This window comes from Hoplias malabaricus, chromosome Y, assembly GCF_029633855.1.
Source record: "Hoplias malabaricus isolate fHopMal1 chromosome Y, fHopMal1.hap1, whole genome shotgun sequence".
Lineage (NCBI taxonomy): Eukaryota > Metazoa > Chordata > Actinopteri > Characiformes > Erythrinidae > Hoplias > Hoplias malabaricus.
Window position 1 is genome coordinate 40849544 of NC_089820.1, and position 24744 is coordinate 40874287.

Genomic DNA, 24744 nt, shown 5'->3' on the forward strand with positions numbered 1-24744 from the left:
CTTTCAGACTCATAATGATTAGTTATTCTTCTTGCAGTGGAGGGATGGATACACAGCTTTGGGTTTGTTCAGATCTGAAGTGGTAGTGGATTTTTCTCCTCTCTCAAGTTGTTGTGAAACTCCTGCCACCTCCTTCTTTTTTATTATTTATATACATTTATTTGTATTATTTTTCCCTCACCCCTTACTAATGCAAAAGGATTAAATTATAATTAGTCTCTGAAATATCACCTGAAAACAAAGAACTTGTACATAGCTTGGGTTTTTTTCCCTGGAATGTAGTCTTTGGTATTTGCACTGCATTTTTTTTGCATTGCCCACAAAGCTAGTTAATGTGATGATTTCATCATATATTTTGGTGCTTTATTTGGGTCACAATACCCATCCACCCAGTGGTCTTACTCATGCAGTTATTGCTTTATTTGAAAGGCAATGAATCCTTTTAGTTATAAAGGTCTCGTGACCTGCAGGGAGTCTCAGCTTTGAAGACTGCTCCTAAAGATTATTCTCAGCAGCATTAACCTTTCTGAAGCTCTGATCTAGGCTCCGGCCAACTATGCGCACCCACAGACAAAACTGCATACGCCCCTTAATAAACAGGACACAAACACAAAGGCACGTAGGACTTAAAATTTTGTGAACAAAATTCTAGAACTACATGTGTTCAGAACATATATTAGGGTATGGATTATTTAGTATTCTAAACGACTACCATTGGGAAAACCTGCCCCTGATCCAATATGAAGGCTTTCAAGAAGGTGGCCATGTTCCGTACATAGGATTGCTCAAACATTACTTTCTTGGGTAATCAGATATGTCATTTTCCCTCTTGTTTCTGAAATAAAAGTGTCCTGCCACTTTTGACTCACGCTGTATTAAAAGGCAAATGTGAAACATTGGCTAGGTGGTGTGAGGTGGCAAAATATAATAATATTTAAAGATAATTTAGATTTTTCCAATGTAAGTGAATTTCAGAAGGGAAATACAGTATACATGTAGCATAAGTGATAAATGAAATGAGAATATTGTCTGTTCATGTAACTAAACGGAAAGTGGGGATGTTTGTTTATTTACAAAACTCATTTCCTCAAAGGTATGGACATTTTGTTAAATCAAATATAAAAGAGTTCTAATTTTATTTATATTTACCAAATATGTTCAAGTTGGCCAGTGAAAATATTGGAAATATATTCCTTGTATTTTTGTTATATTATTTATAAATTATATATATATATTTTAATTAAAAATGAAACAGAATGAACAAATCAAAGATACTTGTTTTTATAAAAGTTTTCAAAAGTTCCCAACACATTTGTAAATGGGATTGTTTTTGATGCTGGTTTAATGTTTGATATTGATGATAAAAAGTCCTTACAGAGCAGCGGTGTGTAGTGTTTTTACATGGGTGACATTTGAGGCACTAAATATTTGGGTCAACATCAGTATTAATAATGAATAAAATAGCAGCATTTATTTATTTTAATGTTGAAGATTATGGCGTACAGCCAATGAAAACCCAAACGTCATTATCTCAGAAAATTAAAATAATCAACACAAAATACATGTAAAGGTTTCCTAAGCCTTTAAAATGGTCCCTTAGTCTGGTTCGGTAGGCTACACTTTCAGGGGAAGGACTGCTGATTTGACAGATGCCCAGAAGGCAGTCACTGACACCATCCTTCTGTATCCAAACATATTAATGGAAAGTTGAGTGGAAGGAAAAAGTGTGGTAGAAAAAGGTGAACAAGGAATGGGGATAACCACAGCCTTGAAAGGATTGTCAAGAAAAAGACATTCAAAATAGGGCTGCAACTAATGATTATTTTGATAATCGATTAATCTGTCGATTATTTTTTCGATTAATCGATTATTAATCGGATAAAAAGGAAGACAAGCCAAATTTGGTTTCCTGTCTGTTACTAGCATATTCAGGATACCATCAGTGAGAACAGCTGCTTGCTGTAGTGTGCAGATCTTCTTTAAAACATAGTCAGCAATGCTGGGCTGTTTTTATCTGAGGTGAGAAAGAAAGTGTAGATATGAACATACACCTTTTTTAAGTTAATAACTACTGATCTAAAATGCAGACAACAATGCAGGCAAATTGAAATTACATAAATGGACATTGGGTGATGCTGCCATGTGCTGAGCATAAAAGGGAAATTCATCTAACACATATGATCAGATATGGTTAAGATATTTAAGATTTTAGAGACTAATGTTGTAATTTTATAAGGAACACACAACCTACCATTATTAAAAATTAGTGTTTACATGAAGAATTAACCCAACCATTACATTAAGTTTATATTTATCAATATTTAACACAGTGTATGTAATGTAATATACACTTATAATGTAATACACACTTGGCTGTGATACTCAAACACTAACACGCAATGCCAGTCAGAAATGACCTTGAAAAAGGCTTTAAATATATTATTTTAAAAAATGTTTGGATTTTTTTTTCAACTCTGAATGTAACTGCCGCCACAATTAAGTTGGAACAGAAAACTCGCTAAATACAAGAGTGATATAAATTTACTAAAAATGAGACATCTTGTTTAACTACTCTAGCAGGCTCTAGTGACATTGAGTGAGAGAAAAACTAACGTCGCTAATGTTAGTTTGACTAAAACTACAGCTTGTTTTGGAACTGCTGGTCGAGCTGACACATTTAAGGTGGAAGAGAAAACTTGGGGGGATGCTAAGGCTTGTTCGCTAAACGCGAGTGTAATATCAGTGTACTAAGAAAAATGTTGTTTAACTACTCTAGCAGGCTCTAGTTACGTTTTAGTGCGAGAAAAAGTAGAATGAACTTACTATACTTAATCTCTTTCACACATAACTCCAACAGGCTTCATTTTCAGGTGCTCATGCAGTGATGGTGTGCTGCTGTGCCATGCGAGATCAGCTGTGCACATTTTGCACCTAACGCTGTTCCTTGAAGGCGTTAATGTAAAGTGTTCCCATATTTTTGATGACTTGGGTCGTACATTTTTCTCTCAGCTTGTGCTAACATTATCCTCTGCTGTGACCGCCTCCGGCATTTTTTAAACCCTTCTTCCAGAGTTTGTCATGTGTAGCAATTGTACCTATGTGTATAATAACTTGGACCCAACTAATCGATTATTAAATTAGTTGCCAACTATTTTAACAATCGATTTTAATCGATTTAATCGATTAGTTGTTGCAGCCCTAATTCAAAAATTTGGGGGAGATTCACAAGGAGTGGATTGCTGCTGGAGTTGGTACTTCAAGGGCACCGACACACAGACGTGTTAAGGACATGGGCTACAACTGTTGCATTAAGGACATGGGCTACAACTGTTGCATTCCACCACTCATGACACAGAGACAAAGCCAGAACTGTCTTACCTGAGCCAAGGAGAAAAAGAACCGGGCTGTTGCTCAGTGTTCCAAAGTCTTGTTTTCAGATCAAAGTAAATTTTTGAAGAGGCACACAATCCAAGCTACTTGAGGTCTAGTGTGAAGTTCCCACAATTAATGATGGTTTGGGGAGCCATGTCATCTTCTGGTGTTGGTCCACTGTGTCACATCAAGTCCAAAGTCAGCACAGCCATCTACCAGGAAATTTTAGAGCACTTCATGCTTCCCTTCACTGACGAGATTTATGGAGATGTGGATCTTATTTTCCAGCAGGACATGGCACCGGTCCACACTGCCAAAACACCAATACCTGGTTTAATAACCACAGTATCACTGTGCTTGGTTGGTCAGCAAATTCACCTGACCTAAACGCCATAGAGAATATATGGGGTACTGTCAAGAGGAAGATGAGAGACACCAGACCTAACAATGCAGACGAGCTGAAGGCAACTACTGGGCTTCTATATCACCTCAGCAGTGCCACAGGCTGATCACCTCCATGTCACGTCACATTGATGCAGTAATTCATGCAAAAGGTTCCCAGACTAAGTCATGAGTGCATATACTGTACATACATTTCTGTATTTAAAAGAAAAAGTATCGACCTTCTATTCTAATTTTCTGAGATAATGACTTTTGGGTTTTTATTGGCTGTAAGACAATCATCAACATTAAAAGAAATAACCGCTTGAAATAGATCACTCTGTAATTAGTCTATAAAATGAGTTTCACATTTTGAATTTAATTACTGAAATAATTAAAATTGTTGATTATATTCAAATTTATAGAGGTGTGTGTGTGTGTAGACATTAGTGATGCACAATAAATAGGCATCCCATATATTTGCAGTTTGGCATCAGGGGCTGGAAATTAAGGGCAGCTGTGAAGGACTTATCAGGAACAGCTGAAAGGTGTAGTCAGTGGCTGTGGATAAGGAGAGCACAGATTACTTGGGGAAATGCACTGTAGAGGTGCTATTGGGATTGTTGGTGATGTAGCATGTAAAGTTCACATGGAATTGGTGGCAGTGGGCATGCATTAATGGGGCTAGATACAGCCTTAGTCACCAGGGAGGCCAGTGTGGATTTACGGTTGTTGATGGTAAAGGGTAAGGTAGGACTGTAAAGCTGGCTTGGAGGGGGGTGGGTCTGGGATGCCAGACTCCACTGTTGAGCCATCTGGAGTTGTTTGGGTTTAATTCAGCAAAACGCCAACGAGAGGAGGTGCCTGCCTGATGACCCCTGTGAAGAGCTAATGATACAGTGGCTGGGTTGGATACTCGTGCGCTGGGCTCAATGAGTGACCGTAGTTGTTAGGGATAGCTGGTTGCTGATTGGATCATAAATGCCCACAGCAACCTTAGTGTTGAGGTGTTGGATTCAACAGGAATTTCGGTGGCTGCAGGCAGGAAGAGAGTGTGGTGGGCCCTGTGTGAAGCTCTAATGGATTGGCATAGGATATTTTACATATTATCTTGTGTATGATCATAATTGCAGATATGTGGATTTTTTTTATTTATTTATTTTTTTTTGTTATTGGTTTTGGTCCAATATTGGAATTTAAGTTGGTATTACAACTGATTAAATTGGTGCCGTTTTGTGTTTTTTATGCAGACACCTGTAAATACACAACTAATGATTGTCATGTGTATGGATTTTATGAAGTGCCGTTTATGACAAAAGTTGTGCAAAGACGCGAGAGATTGAAACTGTGCGAGAGCGAATGAGCTAAAGTGCTCGATAGACCACCATTGGATGTATTTCATTTGGAAGCCACTGGGCTTCACTGTTGAATAAACAGCATAGATGAATCTGCTATGGAAAGCCGTTTTAACATTAAATCGTGTGACTGGATTTACATTACAGATATCTGCAATTTATTTATAACTAGGCACAGTTCTAACGTAAGAAATCTCTAATTATATTTTGACTAGGCGAAATAACAATTTGAGATATTTCATTATGATTTAATTAGTGTAAATGATGTCAAATTGACTAAATTGTAGATAGCTGAAAATAAATTCTAGATATCTTGAATGAAAGTAATGACTAGTGAAAACGAAGTTAGAGATATCCTAAACTGTATTTTTAACTAGTCATAATACATCAAATAAATTAGATATCTTGAACTAATTTGCCTTTTGTTTTTCTGATATATTAAATGATAATTATGAATAGTCACAATGTAGCTGATGTACATAGCATATTTTCTCAACATGTAAAAGTTGCCAGGACTGCATTTTATAGGTGACTTTTCAGTAAAGTCTTGGGTTTGCCCAAAAATAACCACTTTTGGGTTTTTTTTTTTCTTCCAGTCTATATCACTACATTGTATTTTCCCCAGTAAATGAATAAAACATATGAACAATTCTCATTGATGGAGCATCGGTTGTTGTTATTATGATTAGTTTTGATGTATTTGGGGAAGGGTAGGAAGGAAAACGCAACCTCCATCTAAAATTTTTAAGTGACTTTACAGAAAAGTAAGCCCAAAATTGGTCAAAACACACCTGGCAACCATGGCAGCATACAGGACTAATGCAGACAACGACTAAAATTTAGATATCTGAAAATGTATTTTTGACTAGTTGAATTTGAGATATCTTCAATAGTAATTCAGGGTTTATAACTCATCAGAATTGATGAATTTGCTGACGTCATTAGAAGACATTTTGACAAAATAATACTGTAGATGTCTTTTATTACTCTTTTTACAAGTCAGATTGTAAATGCAGATATATTAAATTGTCATTCGAACTAGTCAAAATAGAATTGTTGCTAGTCAAATCTCTTTTGTAGATATCCAGTTTTGAATTAAAGATTGTCAGATGAAAGCTATACGGTGTTAAAACGGTCATGCGAGCACTTTGGCTCACAAGCTCTTGTGCAGATTCCACTTAGTCTCGCTAGCACTTTGGCTCGATCCCTGTCATGAGCATTCCACTGGGTCTCACAAGCACTTTCACTTGCTCTTGCGCACATTCGGGTAGAGAGAAACAAGTAAGTTTAGCGTTGAGTTTGGGAGGAAGAACCCGGTGCTGCACTAATTAGGACCCCTCTAGAAACCATTCATGCGGAACTAGCAGCAAATCTTTGATAAAAATATAAATGTAAAAGATAATATTAGATAAAATTAAAAAATAAGTAAAAACGTAAAAGATAACATTAGATAGTACAGAAATGTAAAAATAATGAAGAAAAGGCATGTCCTATGACAACCCATAATAAAAAATATTTTTATTTGCTTTAATTAATTCGTTCATTATCTGTAACCGCTTGTCCAGTTCAGGGGCGCGGTGGGTCCAGAGCCTACCTGGAATCATTGGGTACAAGGCGGGAATACACCCTGGAGGGTGCGCCAGTCCTTCACAGGGCAACACATTCACACACACGGACGCTTTTGAGTCGGCAATCCACCTACCAACGTGTGTTTTTGGACTGTGGGAGGAAACCCACACGGACACGGGGAGAACACACCAACTCCTCACAGACAGTCACCCGGAGCGGGAATTGAACCCACAACCTCCAGGTCCCTGGAGCTGTGTGACTGCGACACTACCTGCTGCGCCACCGTGCCTAGTTGCTTTAATCCAAAGTGAATTTGCTTTAATTACAAAAATATACAATTATTCTGTAGTGGAAGTAGTATGCACACATTGCTGTGGCATTTGCACTACATAGCGGAGTCAATGATAATTCATTATTATTTAATTAATAATTAATTATTTAATTCATTTTGCTAAGCTCCATGTTTGGGAGCCATTAACTAATATGTAGTGTCCTTACCTGTCTTAATTTTAACTTAGACAAATAGGTCATCTTCACATATTATACAGCAAAAGTAGCTAGAATTAACTATTATTAATGAATTATGCTCATTGACCCGCCGTGGGTTCTTGACTCTGAAATGGAATCTGAACTAGAAGTTAAAATTCCATACAAGAAAGGTGCACACACAAACAAATAACCAAGGATTGGTTTTATCACACAACTGGTTTATTAATAATAATATCAAATAATGAATATTGATTAGACATTCATATAATAAAATGGATTATGGATATATGAGGGAACAGGGAGATTAATATGTGAGGGAATTTCTCTATGATAATTATTGCTCTAAAGTTCTAAGAAAGGCTATTGTTTATCCCAGCAAACTTTCAGTACCAACCCATGAGCCATGAGAGACATGAAACCATGTGACCTTACGTATCCGGAGATGAACGGGGAGCATGGCGCTGACGGTGCCTTCCGGCACGACTTCCTGGAGAATTGCAGACGCGGGCCTTGTAGGTTGCAACCACGGGCGTTCATTTTCTCCCGAGGCTTTCAGACGCAGCCGTCGGAGCTGGTGGTGTTCTGAAGGTCTCTGTGGGGATTCTTCGTCGTCGCTGATCTGCTGCCTTGTGAGAGAGAGAGAGAGGCACGTCCATGCAGGTCTCTCCTGTGCAGGTTTCCACATCTCAGAAGGTCATTCTGAGGGTGCGTGCAGCAGTCCTCTTCGTGGCGTTGTCGTCGTTTGGAGGGTCAGAGGTCTAAGGTTGCCTTCATGCTCTGGGTGTGGCGTTGAAATTTTGCTAGCGTTAAACTATAGCTCTTCTTAATCTGTAGTTTCTATCTGGACCACGCTTTAAAGGTCCAAGACTGTTTAAGAAAGCCATGAATCTGATGCCTGCAGAGTCATTTCCAAAACTCAGGTCATTTTACTCTTTTAGCCTTGACCCTGGGGGTCCTTAAGTCATAAAAAAGGGTCTTTGGAGGGGGTTTTACGGGCCTGCTCTGGAGGTTTATCTCACCTTACGATCTTGGTTAGAGATGTCTCTGAAAACTAGCAAAAGCTTGGGTATTTAAAATCACATCTTCAGAAAGTCAAAATTTCTTATTAGAAATTAATACACATTCATCATATCCACTACAATTCTTTATTAATATTGGTATCTGCTACTCCAAGGTGCTAATTATTGGTATCATCCCAGAAAATTAAAAATTGGTGTGTCCCTAAAAAAAAAAAAAAAATTACTTATGGTGCTTTCCACTGCATGCGTCCGGCTCGACATGAGTCGAGTCGGCACACTTAAAGCTTGGCCACTGGCAGGGCATCGCACTGACATCGCAAAACCCCGTCTCTAACAGGAATCTCTGGCTTTGAAAACCACAACAAAGGCAGCGGTAGTTAGGCGTTGTTTACTCATTGTGGATTCAAGTTAGGGCTATGCCATACTTTATTGTGTGCAATAATATCACAAAATAAAACATTTTTAAAAACGGCATACATTCATTACATGAGTCATTTAGGCACAGCAATGGGTATGGTGCAAATCACAAAAGAAGAGTGTCGTTTAGAGAGACAGCATTTTTTCATATCGTCATGAATATAGTTATCATCAAAATACCCTGAAATATTGTGATATTATTTTAGGGCCATATTGCCCACCCCTAATTTGCATGATGTTTTAGTTTTTGGACTAAACACGGCTCCGTGCCCCAGTTCTCATAGATCAGGTTAACTTGTTGCACGTTCAGCTTTCACGGAAAATTTTCGTCTGCCATTGGCCCAAGAAGCATTTAAACCTCTTCAGAATACCACAAGGTAAAGTTACAAGCTGCCGTTGTGAGTCCGATTTAAAAAAAAACGTGAAAGCTGCTAAAAAGCGCCATTAGTGGGAAGATGCAAAGTAACATTAGGGTGACTGGATGAGTTGTTGGTGGGATCAACAGGGGGCGCTGTCCATGTGGTCTGTATGGATCCTAATGCACGAGTGTAGTGACAGTAGTGCTAGGATGAAATTTAAACCAAAATCCTGACTCTGAGACTGTACAAGATCCATGGGCATTTCTTCAGAAAGAATTGGAGTGTTACCCCAATGTCCTGGCATAATCTGCCACCATAGCCTCTGCCTCACCAAAGCACGTGAGCATACTGGTGTGGATTGGCTGCTGTTGCATTATTTATTGGTGTATTTGTGGTACATATATTTGGTTGTTAAGGCGACTCCTTAAAGTCCCATAAATTGTAAAGCACTTTGGGTTTCTAGAACAGCACTATAAAAGTGCAACTATCATAACTAGAAGGCTTTTAAAAACAAAATTCTTGTCAGCTAAAATGATTGTGACATATGAGAAAACTCTCTCATGCTTGCACACCCAGAATTGAAACTGCTTTATATCAGCACACTTACAGACATACATAGTTATGAGCACATGCTCATAAATTCATAGCTATACAAACACGGCCAAAGTGACACCCTGTTATATACACAGACACATAGGCACCACACCATCTCTCTCTCTCTCTCTCTCTCTCTCTCTCTCTCTCTCTCTCACACACACACACATTGACTCACAAACGTAGACACACATTGGACTTTTCCAAATGAAAGTCTCTAAGCATTATGTGTGTCATAATTTGCTTTTGTTGTACTGATGTGGTTTCAGAGATCTCTAGAAACCAGGTAAATAATGACCTTGGTGTATTTTTAACTGGGGCAAACAAGACAAAATGCTCTATTTATTTGCTGTTGGCTGAATAGTGCCTCTCCAAAACTTTGAAATAATTTAAAGACTACTCTATGTGCTGAGGTTTGCCAGTCATTTTTAGTTCACAGCTGAGCAGTTAAGAGGAAATTGACATAATCCAACAACACAAGCCCTTGCCTTGTTATCATGTAAATAGAAATAGTGACTAAAGTTTAGATTTATATAAATATTTTTTTGTTGTCATGCATTTATGAAAGTTATTTAAGGATAGGTTTATTATCACTTTCTGGAATTTTTCCAGATGTCTTCTGTAATGGCCTTTTGCTCTACTACCACTGTTTGTTAATGTGTGCTGTAGCGCTCTGATCAATCACAATTCTAAATGTGTATGTTTGCCAGAACATGGAGCTTAACAGAAGCAAGTAGTGAACTGTGTCACTTCTGGGATCAGCAGTATTAAAAATGTGTTTCTTATTGAATCCAACTTTGGTATTATTTCTCACATTTGGCTTCTCCAGGGCACTAGTCTTTGTCCTAAAACATTGCTTTAGTAACCATTTAACCATTTAATATTCATTTTGAATAAATAGACAACATCTAATTATTGTCATCTGCAATGGTGCTGCTGTTTATTAATTACAGTTTTCTTTTATCTACAGCCAAACCTAAAAGATGCAACCTCTGGCGACCTCTCTGTCTGACCCTGTTCGGACCCAGCCACGGATGCACTGCAGTTCAGCCAAGCATGATGCTGCTGGGCTCCTTTTTTGAATTGTGGCTCAGTCAAGCTCCTCTCTTAAACTTCATGTAGTTTTAACAGCAACAGTACCCCTGGGCGCTCTCAGAGAACAAACGGACACACGGACATATACACAGTGTAAGATATGTATGGAAGCATTGGAGAATAGCAGCCTGTCTGCCAATTTTTGATCTTTACTTTTAAAGCAATTGAGAGAGGGACTGGGAGAGAAAGAGAGGGCAGAGAGGCTTAGGGTCCCATGCTTCGTCAGGCCAAAGTGCTTTCACCATGAGCAGTGCTTTAGGCAAAGACAAAGACTGCAAGGAGAAGGAGGCCAAAGCTCCATCTGGTAAGGAGCGGGAGAAAGAGCCGAAGGTGCCCGGGAGTCTGGGCAAAGAGGGCAAGGAGTCCAAAACCAAAGGGAAAGATGCCAAAGACGGGAAAAAAGATGCGAGTGGAGCTCCACCCGCCGTGGCCTTCTCTGTGGATAACACGATAAAAAGGCCCAACCCGGCTCAGGGCATCCGCAAGAAATCCAGCAACGCTGAAGTTATCAAGGAGCTTGGAAAGTGCCGGGATGAGAACTCAACGCGCCTGGATCTGTCCAAGCGATCTATCCACCTGCTGCCGTCCTCCATCAAGGAGCTGACACAGCTGACTGAGCTCTACCTTTACAGCAACAAGCTGCAGAGCCTGCCAGCTGAGGTGGGCTGCCTCTCAGGTCTGGTGACACTAGCTTTGAGCGAGAACTCACTTACCAGCCTGCCTGACTCGCTCGACAACCTGAAGAAGCTACGCATGCTGGATCTGCGGCACAACAAGTTGCGGGAGATACCAGCCGTGGTGTACCGTGTCACATCGCTCACCACCCTCTACCTGCGCTTTAACCGCATCACCGCGGTCGAGAAGGATATCCGCAACCTGGCCAAGCTCACCATGCTTAGCATTCGTGAGAACAAGATCAAGCAGCTGCCTGCTGAGATCGGTAATTATAATTGTTCCAGAAGGTCGATTGATGACCCCTTTCAATGTACCTGTTTATTTATTTATTTATTTATTTATTTATTGAACTAAAATCATATTTCCATGTGTGGTATAGCTTACAGGCATAGCTTTTAACTCACTCACTCACTTAAGATGTTTAACAGTCTGAATAATGTCCTCTACACTAGCATGCAAGTAGTTTTTGTGTATACTGTTTAAAGAGAAGAAACTAGTGTCTGTGTGATATCTCTATATATTTACTATGCAGGGGAACTGTGTAACCTGATCACACTGGATGTGGCCCACAATCAGCTGGAACACCTCCCTAAAGAGATCGGCAACTGCACACAAATTACCAACTTGGACTTACAGCACAACGAGCTTCTAGACCTACCTGAGACTATAGGTATTTTATTATCTTAAATTGTTACTTTAATTGATACAAATTGTTGTTTTATGGAATGTATCTCATTCCCACATCACTCATGTTCTTACTGCAGTTAAGGTGTCAGGAATATAATTCACTAAGGACACAAAGGTCTTTTTTAAACCAAATGATGATTTATTGGACTAAAATGAATAACCTTGTCAAACTAAGCCAGTGAAATATTTTGAGAATTTAGTTGTGACCCCTAACTTGTTTAAGTGGGTATGTACAGTGTATCAGTGTGAACAGTCTATGCTTTGTCACCTGCCATATTTATTTTATCTCTCTATGCTGCATTAGGATGCCTTAAGTTTTGGATGTACTCTGACATTTGGCGTGACTTGAATTTCATCTGTAATTTGTTAAGTTTTTTAAAGCATACTAGCTAGTATTGCATATTTTTGAAAAGTAATAATATTTTTAAACATGTCTTTAAGGTGCACTCGCCATTTTATTTTGTCAGAATTATATTCAATACCAGGGCTCCAGAATAACTTTCTCACAACCATCCCATAACTGTCCTGAAATGTTTTGTGTGTCATCACAAAAAAAAAAACACCATCCCAATTTTGACTTTTTTTTTGTTACATGATTTCTCAGTTTAGTTTTTTTGTACTTTTTGTTCTTATGTGCCATCGGCAGCTTTTGTAGTTTTATTTAGTTGTATATAGTAGTGACTAATTAAGGACATGTATTGGTGGAAGCATCAAAGTTGCACACACAAACACAAGTATAGTGTAATGGCTGAACATTTATTTTTCTGACATTGCAGTTATACACAAAAGAAATAGTAGATAGAGAGACAAAGCAAAAACTGTACAGTGTTAAAGTCAGCCAAGTCATCTGGTATGATAAGATTTCGTTTTATTTATTATAAAAATTTCATTTTGTCTTTGCCACCATTAAGCAGTTGCCAGCTGCTGAAAATATATTTCATAAGTATCCAGTATAGTTATACTGAACTGAGGGAATCCCCTCAGTTTGTAAAGAGTGAAAGAGTGTGGTCAAAAATTGTGAACAGTGGAGAAATATACCAACGCATATGGTGTTGCGCCAAACACAGTCCCAGAAACGGAGCTTGTTCCTGTTTTAGTTCCTATAATTTATTTATATGAAACGTTTAAAATGACCCCGTGCAGCTAGGTAACTCTGATTTGAGGCATCAAGCTCTTTCTTGAGTTACTGAACCTCGACACGCCCACAGACGACGTCATGGTTCGCACTGAAAAAAACTACATCTGGTGCTTTGTGTTGCACTTGATGATGTAAGGCTTGGATGCACTGTTCCTGAGCTAATCTGAAGGTCACATGAAGTTTGGTGGTCTGTAGCGATTGACTGAAGAATGTGTACAGGTGGCATCCTATCATGGTACCATGATAATGCTGGAAATCACTAAGCTACTGAGAAGGACCTATTCTTTCACAAATAAAAAGTGCTAGGTGCTAGGTTTTATACACCTGTGGCCATGAAAGTGATTGGAACACCTGAATTCAATGATTTGTATGGGTAAGTGAATACTTTTGACAATATAGTGTACATTTTTATAGTGGACTGGGTGTAAGTGTTTGTTCATACATAGCATTAGGTGGTTTAGAATGTGACATTTGGCTCTTCAAAATTCATTAGCATGGTGATTCAACAACCACGACTTTGAAGTAACCACTTTTTTGGCAGCACACTTCACACTTTGACACTTTTTTTTGTGTCCCACCACCTTTACCTTAATCTAACATTTATTTAATTCTTACATAATGTATTTTGCAGACATTACATGTTATTGCACATAATAATTAACATCCCAAAGTGTCCCTAAACAGATTTGACATGATCCTAAAAACTAGTAAGTGGCTCACCCACATTTAGCCTCCAATTTCTCACAGTTGACACCAAACATTCTCATTACAAATACCAAAATGTCTTGAATGGTCTTCTGCAATATATACTTTTGCTGAAGCTCTCATTTCAACTGCAATAACACAATTCAACCAAATGTACATTTAGTCCTGAAATTATGAATATTATTAGCACCTGGTGGTCTAAGACAGTGCTTCAGCTCGAGTCTGCAAAGCCAGCTACACAAAGCCAGAGCTGTTTAACACTTTATTTTTTTATTGTTGTTGCAGGCAATCTTTCAAGTATAAACCGCCTGGGTCTGCGGTACAACAGGCTGTCAGCAATCCCCAGATCGTTAGCAAAGTGCCGGGAGCTAGAAGAGCTAAACCTAGAAAACAACAACATCTCTGTGCTACCTGAGGTAAGAACAAGGGTCCATGCCTTTCTTCTCACTGTAAAAAAGGAGTTTAAATAAACCTTGAAAATTTGGCAGGAGTAAACACTGTCCTTCTAGTTTTGCATATTTACTTATTAACTTTCCACTGCTATGTGTATAGACTTATTTTATGTACATTTTTTTAAATAAGATGATGCATCATGCAAACAGCATAGTTAAATCATCACACACTTCATCATCACACACACTTCCTAAGTATACTTGCTTATATGCTGATATTGATATATGGTTTTAAATTAAGTTAAACAGGTAAACAAGTCTAAAACTGTCTTTGGGGCCCAATCCTTTACAACACATCATGGAATTCCAACTTTCAAATACTCTTAATACCGTCACACAACATGGCTTTCAAAGTCATCAAATCAATAATGTATTTATATAGCGCTTTTTACAACTGACATCACAAAGCAGCTTTACATAATTGGTATCAGAACAGATCATCTGAAGAACAATGCTAGCAACCTGGTGACAGTGGCAAGGTATAACTTCCTTGAGGCTGGAGGAAGAAACCTTGGGAGGAACCAAGACTCACAAAGGGGATCCATTGTCCTCTGATCAAACTACTGATAGAAATTTAAAGTATCACCAGTTTAGTGTCATTATGCTACAGTGTAATATAATCACTAGTGTTTCACCGATACCAATACCATATCGGTATTGGCCCTGATACTGGCACTTAAAAACAGTATCAATATATGTTACAGAGAGCACCAATAGTATAGGTGTGTTGGAAATGGCCCACTACTCACTATTCCCCTACATGTGCACAGGGTACTTTTCAGGACACACCCACGGTGCTAGATGCAGCTCAAATGTAAAGTTTATAGATTATAAGCAGATTATAAGCAGAATGGATATTTCACACTACACGACTGGGGATAACACACTACACAACCCCACACTAATCAACTAAACATGCAACTGGCTTTTCTTTAGAAACAGATAAATACGGACGTACAACTTGCTGTGTTGTTTGTGCTGCTAGTTGTGTAGATCCACAAAGAAAAAAACATGTATAAATGTCTTTGGTTCGTGGATGGAAAAAAATAGTCAGCGTGGTCTCTACACACTGCAGCGGAAGCTGGAAATTAGCAGAATAGCACATAGTTCCACCTTAAATGGTTCAGAAGCAGCGTTAGCGCCACTGTTTTGTCATTTAAGGTGGAAAATAAATTTTGAATTCAGTTGGAATAAAGGCTGTAACGGAGTGTTGTTTGAGGCACTATGTTCTTCTACAGTTAATACTCATTATTTGGGGACATATGCATCCAGGGCTAAGTGTATAGTTTTAACGTTTAATCCGTCCCCCACTGTAGAGCTCCACTGCATGCCCGTGTTTACTTTCTGTTCTCTGTTCTCATTGGCTGTTGAAGGGACTTGTTCATCCTAGAGTTGGAGAGTTTACACTACTTGGCTACATCCAAATTCGGGTTGAAAAAAACATTTCATATGCTGCGAAAGAAAGTGCATTTCACGGTCATGACAAATATCAGTGTAAAAAGCTGTTCAATCAGTCTAGACCAGGGGTGGGCAATCTTATCCGCAAAGGGCCGGTGTGGCTGCTGGTTTTTGTTCCAACCAACCAGGAGGTCACATGATCATTTGTTTAACTCAAGCCAACTAATTAAAGGAGTGAAATCAGGTGTGCTTGAGCCTGAATGGACTTAAATCCAGCAGCCACACCGGCCCTTTGCGGATAAGATTGCCCACCCCTGGTCTAGACTATGTCTTCCTATTACTGCATTGTGGAAATATTGATTTATTTATTTATTTTATTTTTTTTCCCTCCCCTCTCCTCACGGCTCTGAAACTTATGTTATTTAATGTGCAGTTAATAAAGAAGTAAAGGTTCTTCATTCCAGCTTATTATATCTTATTAGCGGTACAGAACACTGCTTTAACAAAATAAAATCTGTAAGTATAGCAATATAAATATCTAGATTTATAGGCATCTTTCTAGCAGTTAAAATGGATAGAGTTGGTGTCGATATCCATGCTCGGTATCGGCAGATACTTGAAATATCGCTATCGGAACAGGAAAATGTGGTATCGGTGCATCCCTACTAATCACAGTACACAACTTGTTTTTTCATCTTGTGAAAAAAGAAAATACTATTATATGGATGAGAAACTGGATAAGGACATGTGATCAGTAGGGATTATTTGTTCTTGAGAGAAAGATAATTTTATAATAAAATAATTTTTATAATTTTAAATAAAATACATGCTGTAAGAAATTAAATGTGTCACTCTGGATGAGCTGTGCATGAGCTTTTACTGCTGTAAGTCCTTAGTAATGCTGAAATTATTTCACAAGAAACTGTGAAAAAACTGATGTTTAGCCATATACTGTAAGTTAAGTTTGCTTAGCTGTTTTGATGTTTGGTTGTGATCATTGCTTGACATTTTGTTCCTGTGGTCAGGGTCTCCTGTCGAGCCTGGTGAATCTGACCAGTCTAACGTTGGCACGGAACTGTTTCCAGTCGTACCCAGTAGGCGGCCCTTCACAGTTCTCCACCATCTACTCACTAAACATGGAGCACAACCGGATTAACAAGATCCCCTTTGGCATCTTCTCCCGTGCAAAGGTCCTCAGCAAGCTCAACATGAAGGTGGGGAGAATGTGGGTGGGGGAGATTAGGTGTTTAAACCCAGATTTTCATGGCCTACAAATTCCGGCTCTGTCTTTCATAGTAAGTTGCTAGCTGTAAAAGTCTGCCTTCATGAGCCGGAATGTCCCTGCTTTTGTCTTCACTACCTCCTTAAAACATAAGGATTTCTGAGCAATACTAAAATCACGACAGGATGTGTGGTGTATAACGGGTTTTATTAACAAGCGTACAACACAGGAATGTCCCTCAGTGAGCTCAAAAAAAGGTGAGGAAGGTGGGTGGGGAAATTCACCTCCAGCCAGAGTTTGTGTGTTAGAATTTCAGTAAAGTTTTGATCACAGTGTGAATACAGCTATATATTTTATTCCAATCAGAGATGTTCACAAGGCAATTAATGCATATTCAAGATTTAGTTTAATCTAGCATTGCATTGTGCAAAATTCATGGTGGCGCAGCAGGTAGTGCAGCAGTCACACAGCTCCAGGGACCTGGAGGTTCTAGTCCCGCTCCGGGTGACTGTCTGTGAGGAATTTGGTGTGTTCTCCCCGTGTCTGTGTGGGTTTCCTCCCACAGTCAAAAAACACATTGGCAGATGGATTGGTGACACAAAAGTGCCCATAGGTGTGAGCGAATGTGTCACCCTGTAAAGGACTGGCAACACCTCCAGAGTGTGATTCCGCCTTGCGCCCAGATATTCCGGGTAGCCTCTGGACCCACCGCAACCCTGAACTGGATAAGTGGCTGCAGACAATGAATGAATGAATTTAGTCTTAAGTAAAAAATGCAACATGAAGCCATTTGTTGGGCTGTACTTTATAGTTAGAGCAAGTAGGCTGACATTTAATAAGTTTTAATTGAATGGTATCTGTAATTTACTAACTCATCACATGGGTTATCTGAAAACATGACTCCAGTCTGCCAGATTAATAAAATATTTAACATAAAGAAAAACTGAAATAGATATAAATACAAGTCAGAATAAAGTTTAGGAAAAAGATGGACTATATGGCACACAAATATGAGGTTGGGAGCTGACCAAGCCCAATAAACATGAACATTTAAAATGAAACCTGACCAAAACCAACAGCCAAATGTTTTGAAGATTTTAGAGGTTAATTGCAGCAAGTCTGTCTCTTATCTTTTTCTCTATCTAACCTTGTAGACTGGACCTGTCTGGTAACCCACTGGACAACCTTGAATTTTCCTCTTGGATGACTTGACTGTATGCACATTTTAAATTTATGATATTACAGGAGCCAACAACCCCTCTTAATAGTCACTGAATGTTGAGCATCTTGTCCAATGACAAGGTACTCTTTTCAGTGTTGGTATGAATAAAAGCAAATATAAGTCATGCTTCAGTCAGTGTAATACAGGAAAAGTTTTAAATGTGTTGTATTATGAGTTTCTCAGTGTATTTTTAATACAGTATATTGACAGTAATTTATATTAGGACTGGACAATATTGCAGTATCAATATATATTGTAATATAAAAAGCTTCAATAACAATATGATTTTCAAACACATTTTCAGTATTTAAGTATACCTTATTCACAGCATCTGTCACTGACTGATGTATTTTACATGTCACTGCCGTCAGTTCATTGCACACAATTTTTAAGATAGTTTAAATGTATTAATATTTATTAATCTAAGAGGTTTATGTTTGATTGTGATGCCATGTGGGCAGCATGGTGGTGAAGCAGGTAGTGTCACAGTCACAGAGCTCCAGGGACCTGGGGGTTGTGGGTTCAAGTCCCACTCCAGGTGACTGTCTGAGAAGTTTGGTGTGTTCTCCATGTGTCGTTGTGGGTTTCCTCCCTGTGGTCCAGTTTCCTCCCACAGTCCAAAAGCACACGTTGGTAGGTGGATTGGTGACTCAAAAGTGGCTGTAGATGTGAGTGAATGTGTGTGTTGCCCTGTGAAGGACTGGTGCCTCCCCCCACCCCCCCAAGGTGTATCCCTGCCTTGCCCCCAATGATTCCAGGTAGGCTCTGGACACACCACGACCCTGCACCGGATAAGCGGTTACATATAATGAATGAATATGATGTCATTTAGTTCTTGGCAGTTTTTCTGTTGTGCCCCCCCCCCAATATTGGTGATATTGATATTGGAATTATATCATATAGATTGAAATTAAGAACTATACTGTGATATACATGTTGCCAGCCCTTGTTTATATTGTTGCTGTCCAAAGAGAAATATGGACGGATAATAAGAAGGATAATAAACATTTTACCATTCAGTGAAAGTCAGATAATGATTGCTAGTAATTTTGGAGCAGCACAAAAGGCAGTGTCACTGTCACAGCTATAGAGTCCTGTTGTTGTGGGTTCAAGCCCCGGTCCGGGTGACTGACTGTGAGGAGTTTAGTGTGTTTTCCCCATGTCGGCATGTGTTCCCTCATTTAACCCCATCACCAGGACATGTTTGCAACTTAAATAATACTCGTGCTATTTACCAAGTTCTTGTTAGATATTGGTTACTGTAACTCTTATCACCCTCCAGCAGGCTAAGGGTAGGAGAATTGAGCCTGGCTCATGGTTGTACTGACAATAGCATGATGCTGTCAGTTCGTACTGAACCAACTTGGGTCAAAGCCAAGTTAGCCTTTATTTTTAGGCAGTGTTGACTGTGTTGCCTACACAAATGGTGATGCTGCAGCAGAATGTATAATGTGTGATTCAAAGTAGAATTTGTTTATTGTACTGAAAAAAATAATCTTGGATGTATGATAAATCACACCTTGGGGATAAAGATTTTGACATATTCTCCATTTTTCTTGGCTTTCTTAGTTTTAAGAAGAATCATCGAATGCGAGACTGTTAGTGGTTCTAGGTAAAATGCTTTGTATCGGAGGAAACTCTTACACGCAGTGCCACCTAATGGCCATGTTAATTAGTCCCTTAATGTGAGAAGAGTCTGTGGCCAAAAATAACATGACTATTGTGTATGTACGTAATATGCATTACATGTTATAGTGAAGTTTTTTAGCAGTCAGGAAAGGACAAAACACACCAGGAAAATGTTAGTGCCTCATATTAAAATGTATATTTTTAATGTATGCAAAAATAATCTGTATTATCTAGTTAAGTATTTAGAAAAAAATCAAGAAAACTAATTAACATTATGTCCTAGTGGGCTGGTGTGCAATTAGCTCCTATTTACAGTACAGTTTATGCAGTCATTCTATGATAGGTCCACATGTGTATTTTTTAGTTCTAGAAATGCGGACACCCATGAAATTACACAATACCAATGTGGCATATTTTAGCACTGTAGCGATAACATGTGAGATGGGATTTTCATTATTCTTTATACTACAAGTCTAACTTAAATTTCCACAAAGTCTTACTGCACAGCACACTTAAAGGGGACATCTAGAATTGGGAAACCCTGTTCTCTCCTGTTTTGTTTATGTTCTCTTGAGTTTGGAGACATTTCCCCCTTAAGTAATCTGAAACAGCTAAAATAAAAAAGTCAATATTACACATCCATGGAGCAATATCCTTCTCTCATTTGTCTAAAAAATTCCAGATGCCTTTTCTCTTCTGTGAGCAGAGAGAGAGAAAGCCTAGCATACTGGAGTGTTTTCTTTTTTCTTTTTACCCAATGTAACATTATATTACATTTTATTTTTATCATTATTGTGAACTTTGCCTTTAAATTAACATTTTTATGTTCTCTGTCACTTTAAGGATAACCAGCTGACGTCACTGCCACTGGACTTCGGCACGTGGACCAGCATGGTGGAGCTGAATCTGGCTACCAACCAGCTGACCAAGATCCCAGAGGATATCTGCGGCCTTGCCTCCCTTGAGGTATGGTGCACTTCTGGTTTTCTGACACTGCTAAATTCATGGTGATAGACCTGCTTTTTGGTTTGGGAATGAATGATGTTGTCTTGATGTATTATGCTGGCATTGAATCTTCTTCTTAAAGAGAAGACTCACTTTTGCCACCAAGAAATATTAAATAATATTCATGAAATTGATTAATATTTGTAAGGGTTGTCACAATTAACACATCAATGCGTTAAAGTTTTAAATGCCACCATTTTTTATTTTTATTTTTATTTTAAATCTTTTCAAGCTTTTTTTTTTTTAACTTAAGCTACCAGAGACCTCCCCCAAAGGGAGATGGCAGTCCTGTGTATAAAAGGCATAATGGTGTAAGCAAGAGGGACTCTACTGAGTGAAATTTGAAAAATAGGCTGAACCAACTGTTTTATGGACATCGTGAATTTCTTTCATCTGTCTATAAATCAGGGAAAGAAGTATTTTTAAGTGATAGTAATGGGTCCCTAGCAACAGTGTATAGCTAAGAAAAATCAAATTACATTAAAAATGTTAAAAATAATTGTCAATTAACAATTGTAACAAATAATTAAGTAACAAATCAAGTAACAAATAATTGTTCCAAAAGTCAATTGGAAAATAACCTTTTTTATTTTTTTTTATATTAAAGTTAAAAAAAACAATGTGAATAAAGTGAAAATAATGTGGTGTACATATATTTCTCAGACATTATGGTGTTTAGTTACACTAACTGGTATAGAACAGCTTTCAAAAAGTATTTCAAAAATTCAATTATTGTGATTCAAAATTCAAACGTTTAATAACCTGCCATAGAATGTGAAAGAAAATGACGGATCACTTATTTAATATTTGTATACATGACCTGTCGTTAATGAGATATTAGCTTGGCTCCTTCTCCATGCTCTATTAACTTCTGTGTTTGGTTTACACCTAAACAGGTTCTCATATTGTCTAATAACCTTCTAAAGAAGTTACCTCATGGAATTGGTAACTTGCGTAAACTACGTGAGCTTGACTTGGAGGAGAACAAGTTGGAGTCCCTTCCGAATGAGATTGCATACCTTAAAGACCTACAAGTAACAACCATTTATTCATAACTTATTCATTAATAATATTTAGTCTATATGGTGGGGATATTCAAAGTGCATTGACTAATGAAGTGGCAGTTGAACCTGAGTGTGCAGGGCAAAAAAATTGGGAAAAATACATTAATAGTATAGAAAGAACCTTTTATTCTTTTTTCACAGTGGTAGGTAAATACTATGTTAGGACTCTTAAGCGTATAGTGTGGTGTTGTGTTGGTACATGAGCAGGAAACCTAACACCTGTTTAGAGTAGTGGTGTGATCATCCAAGTTATACTATTCAATGCAGTAATACTCCTAATACTCACACACCAAACAAAAACAAAATGCCCACACAGTGCATAAGAAGTCAAAACAAAGGGGTTGTTGAGGCTAATTTTTGGGCTCAGACTTAAAGCTAGCCCACAGATAACACTCCCATTAAACCCACTGACCTGTGTATTGTCTCCAAGGCTATTCATATATTCTGTGCTTCTGAATGAATGTTGATTTTTTTTCCTTTTCAGAAACTTGTGTTGACCAATAACCAGTTGACCACATTACCAAGGGGGATTGGTCACTTGACCAATCTGACTCACTTGGGGCTGGGAGAGAACCTCCTGCAGCACCTACCTGAGGAGATTGGTGAGTACACACAAATGCAAAGTTCCCCAGCAATCAAGGGGTTTTGTTAGGTCTGAGTGACAAAACAAGTATAATTTCACTCTTAGTAGCATAAACCCGGGGGCAGTTAATAAGGTAAGCATGTGTCTTGGTGAAGTGGAAGGTTTTAAAAAGTTTGGATAACGAACCCCGTGTTTTTAAAGGATAGGTTTTAATTTATATTGTTGTGCATTTTTCTATATATTTTTATAGGTTTATACTAATGTTATTTTTGTTCATTACAAAGTTTATACACTTTTTAAATGTACTTTTAATGCTAAAGTTTGGACATAATAATTACACACCACCCTACCTACTTTGGCAGCCCAATTATTTTTAAGTTCCTTGTAAACTTACATTTACTTAAGAAAAGGCTAAAATTCACATTAAATTTGGATCCATTTGCAGTTACTTATTTTTGAAATTAAATATTTTTCTATGCAGGCACACTGGAGAACCTAGAGGAGCTTTACCTGAATGACAACCCCAACCTCCATAGCCTGCCGTTTGAGCTGGCGCTGTGCAGCAAGCTATCAATTATGAGCATTGAGAACTGCCCCCTCAGCCACCTGCCGCCTCAGATCGTTGCTGGGGGTCCTTCCTTCATCATCCAGTTCCTCAAGATGCAGGGACCATACCGTGCCATGGTCTAGTGCTGCAGGGAGAAGCACTTTAAAAACACACACACGCATTTAAAACGCGAGAACAACAACAAAGAAAACATGAAAATATTACACCTTCAGATTATAAGTACATGTCGAAGAGAGACAAGAAGGCAGATTAATTCGAAGCCGGATACTGATCATTGCCAATAGATAAAATCATAACCAGTTAGGAACCTCTACGCCCAATCATGATTTAAGAAAACCAAGAAGAGGAATGATTACCTAGACTTCTGTTGCCAAACTCGGATGTTGAAGCAGTCTCTCTATTTGAGCGTTTAATACCACATTGCCAACGTAAAACAGAGTTTTGTGCGATAAACATTTTGGTTGTATGCAAAAACATAAAAAAATCAGTTCATTTCATTTTTTTGCTGCTGCTGCCATAATCTACTTTTTTATAATGAAATTGTGTTCTCTTGATATTCCCTATTTGTAGTTTTTGTTTTTCCTTTTTTTTTTGTTCTCTCCTTTTTAAAGACCATTCCATTCTGAATGGTTTTTTTTCTTTGTACAGAGGATGTATCTGTTGGCTACCTGAGAACAAGTTTTCAAGAAAACCATTTATTATATATATATATATATATATATATATATATATTTTTTTTTTTTTTTTTTCTCACACACACACACACACATTGAAATTGTGCCTATCCAGCATGATTTGCTGGTGATAGTAATTGTTCTTTAAGTGTTTCATACAAAAACAATGATTTTACAGAAAAGTATAATTTAGAATTTCTTTATATAAATTTTTTTTTGTAATTATTCTTTTAGTTACTTTTTTTATATTAAATCCCATCCACTATTTGATTGAACAAACTTGGTGACTGCTATACCTGCATAGTAGTATCATGGCTTTTAAGTCTAGAAATGTACAAAAATGAAGACAATAAATCAGTACTGAATTTGACACCATAGCATCAGTTTTTACAAGGCATGAAGCTTTGGATTGAAACTATTTAAAAATTTCTATTACATATTTGAAATCACAGGCTTGAATTTAATTTCACTGTTTGTTTATTTTCGCCATATCGCCAGTGTTGTAGGCTGTGTTTCTAACATATAGTACATATAGAGTGCATAGTACTGTATACATTATATTTCCCAAACTTTGTTTGAATCTGCTAATCCATCATTTCTACTAAAATGAAAGGTATTAATTGGTAGTTTGTCCTCCTTAGCTGCAGCAAAATTTTCTACTATTTTGAGAATTATTAGGCCAGAGGTATTCAATTATATTTCCCTTGTCAGTTTTTTTTTAACCATTTGAGCCACATTTGGATATATAGTGTACTATAAATTCTATGCATACTATGTTAATGGGGTGGTGTTCTATTTTAACACCTGTTTTATATGCTAGTATGCTAATGTGTTTTATCATCAGAGTCAAAATTTCTAGGGCCTCTCAGAAGTGCACTAGATAGAACTCAAGTGCACCTATGGGAACATAGACCATATTTGCAGTGAGAGATGTCAAAGAGCACCACTCACATTCTATCATTACTAAGTTTTTTATTTATTTTTTTTTTACCTTGCGTTTTTGGATATTTCTGGTTCTCACACTGGTGTTCAAAAGATCTTTTTTTTTCTTTTCTTTTTTTTTTTTTTTTTT

General features: G+C 37.9%; 1 protein-coding gene across 1 annotated transcript in view; it reads left to right on the plus strand.

The window, feature by feature from the left end:
- Positions 1-23568, plus strand: part of LOC136678936 (leucine-rich repeat protein SHOC-2) — a 34873-nt gene extending 11305 nt beyond the window's left edge. Inside the window, exons 2-9 of the mRNA XM_066657134.1 lie at positions 10526-11590; positions 11858-11995; positions 14141-14271; positions 16731-16919; positions 20622-20744; positions 21680-21817; positions 22332-22449; positions 22912-23568. Of these exons, the coding sequence (XP_066513231.1) occupies positions 10894-11590; positions 11858-11995; positions 14141-14271; positions 16731-16919; positions 20622-20744; positions 21680-21817; positions 22332-22449; positions 22912-23120 (1743 nt within the window). The 5' untranslated portion in view covers positions 10526-10893 and the 3' untranslated portion in view covers positions 23121-23568. The remainder of the gene's footprint in view (positions 1-10525; positions 11591-11857; positions 11996-14140; positions 14272-16730; positions 16920-20621; positions 20745-21679; positions 21818-22331; positions 22450-22911) is intronic.
- The last annotated feature ends 1176 nt before the right edge of the window (positions 23569-24744 follow it).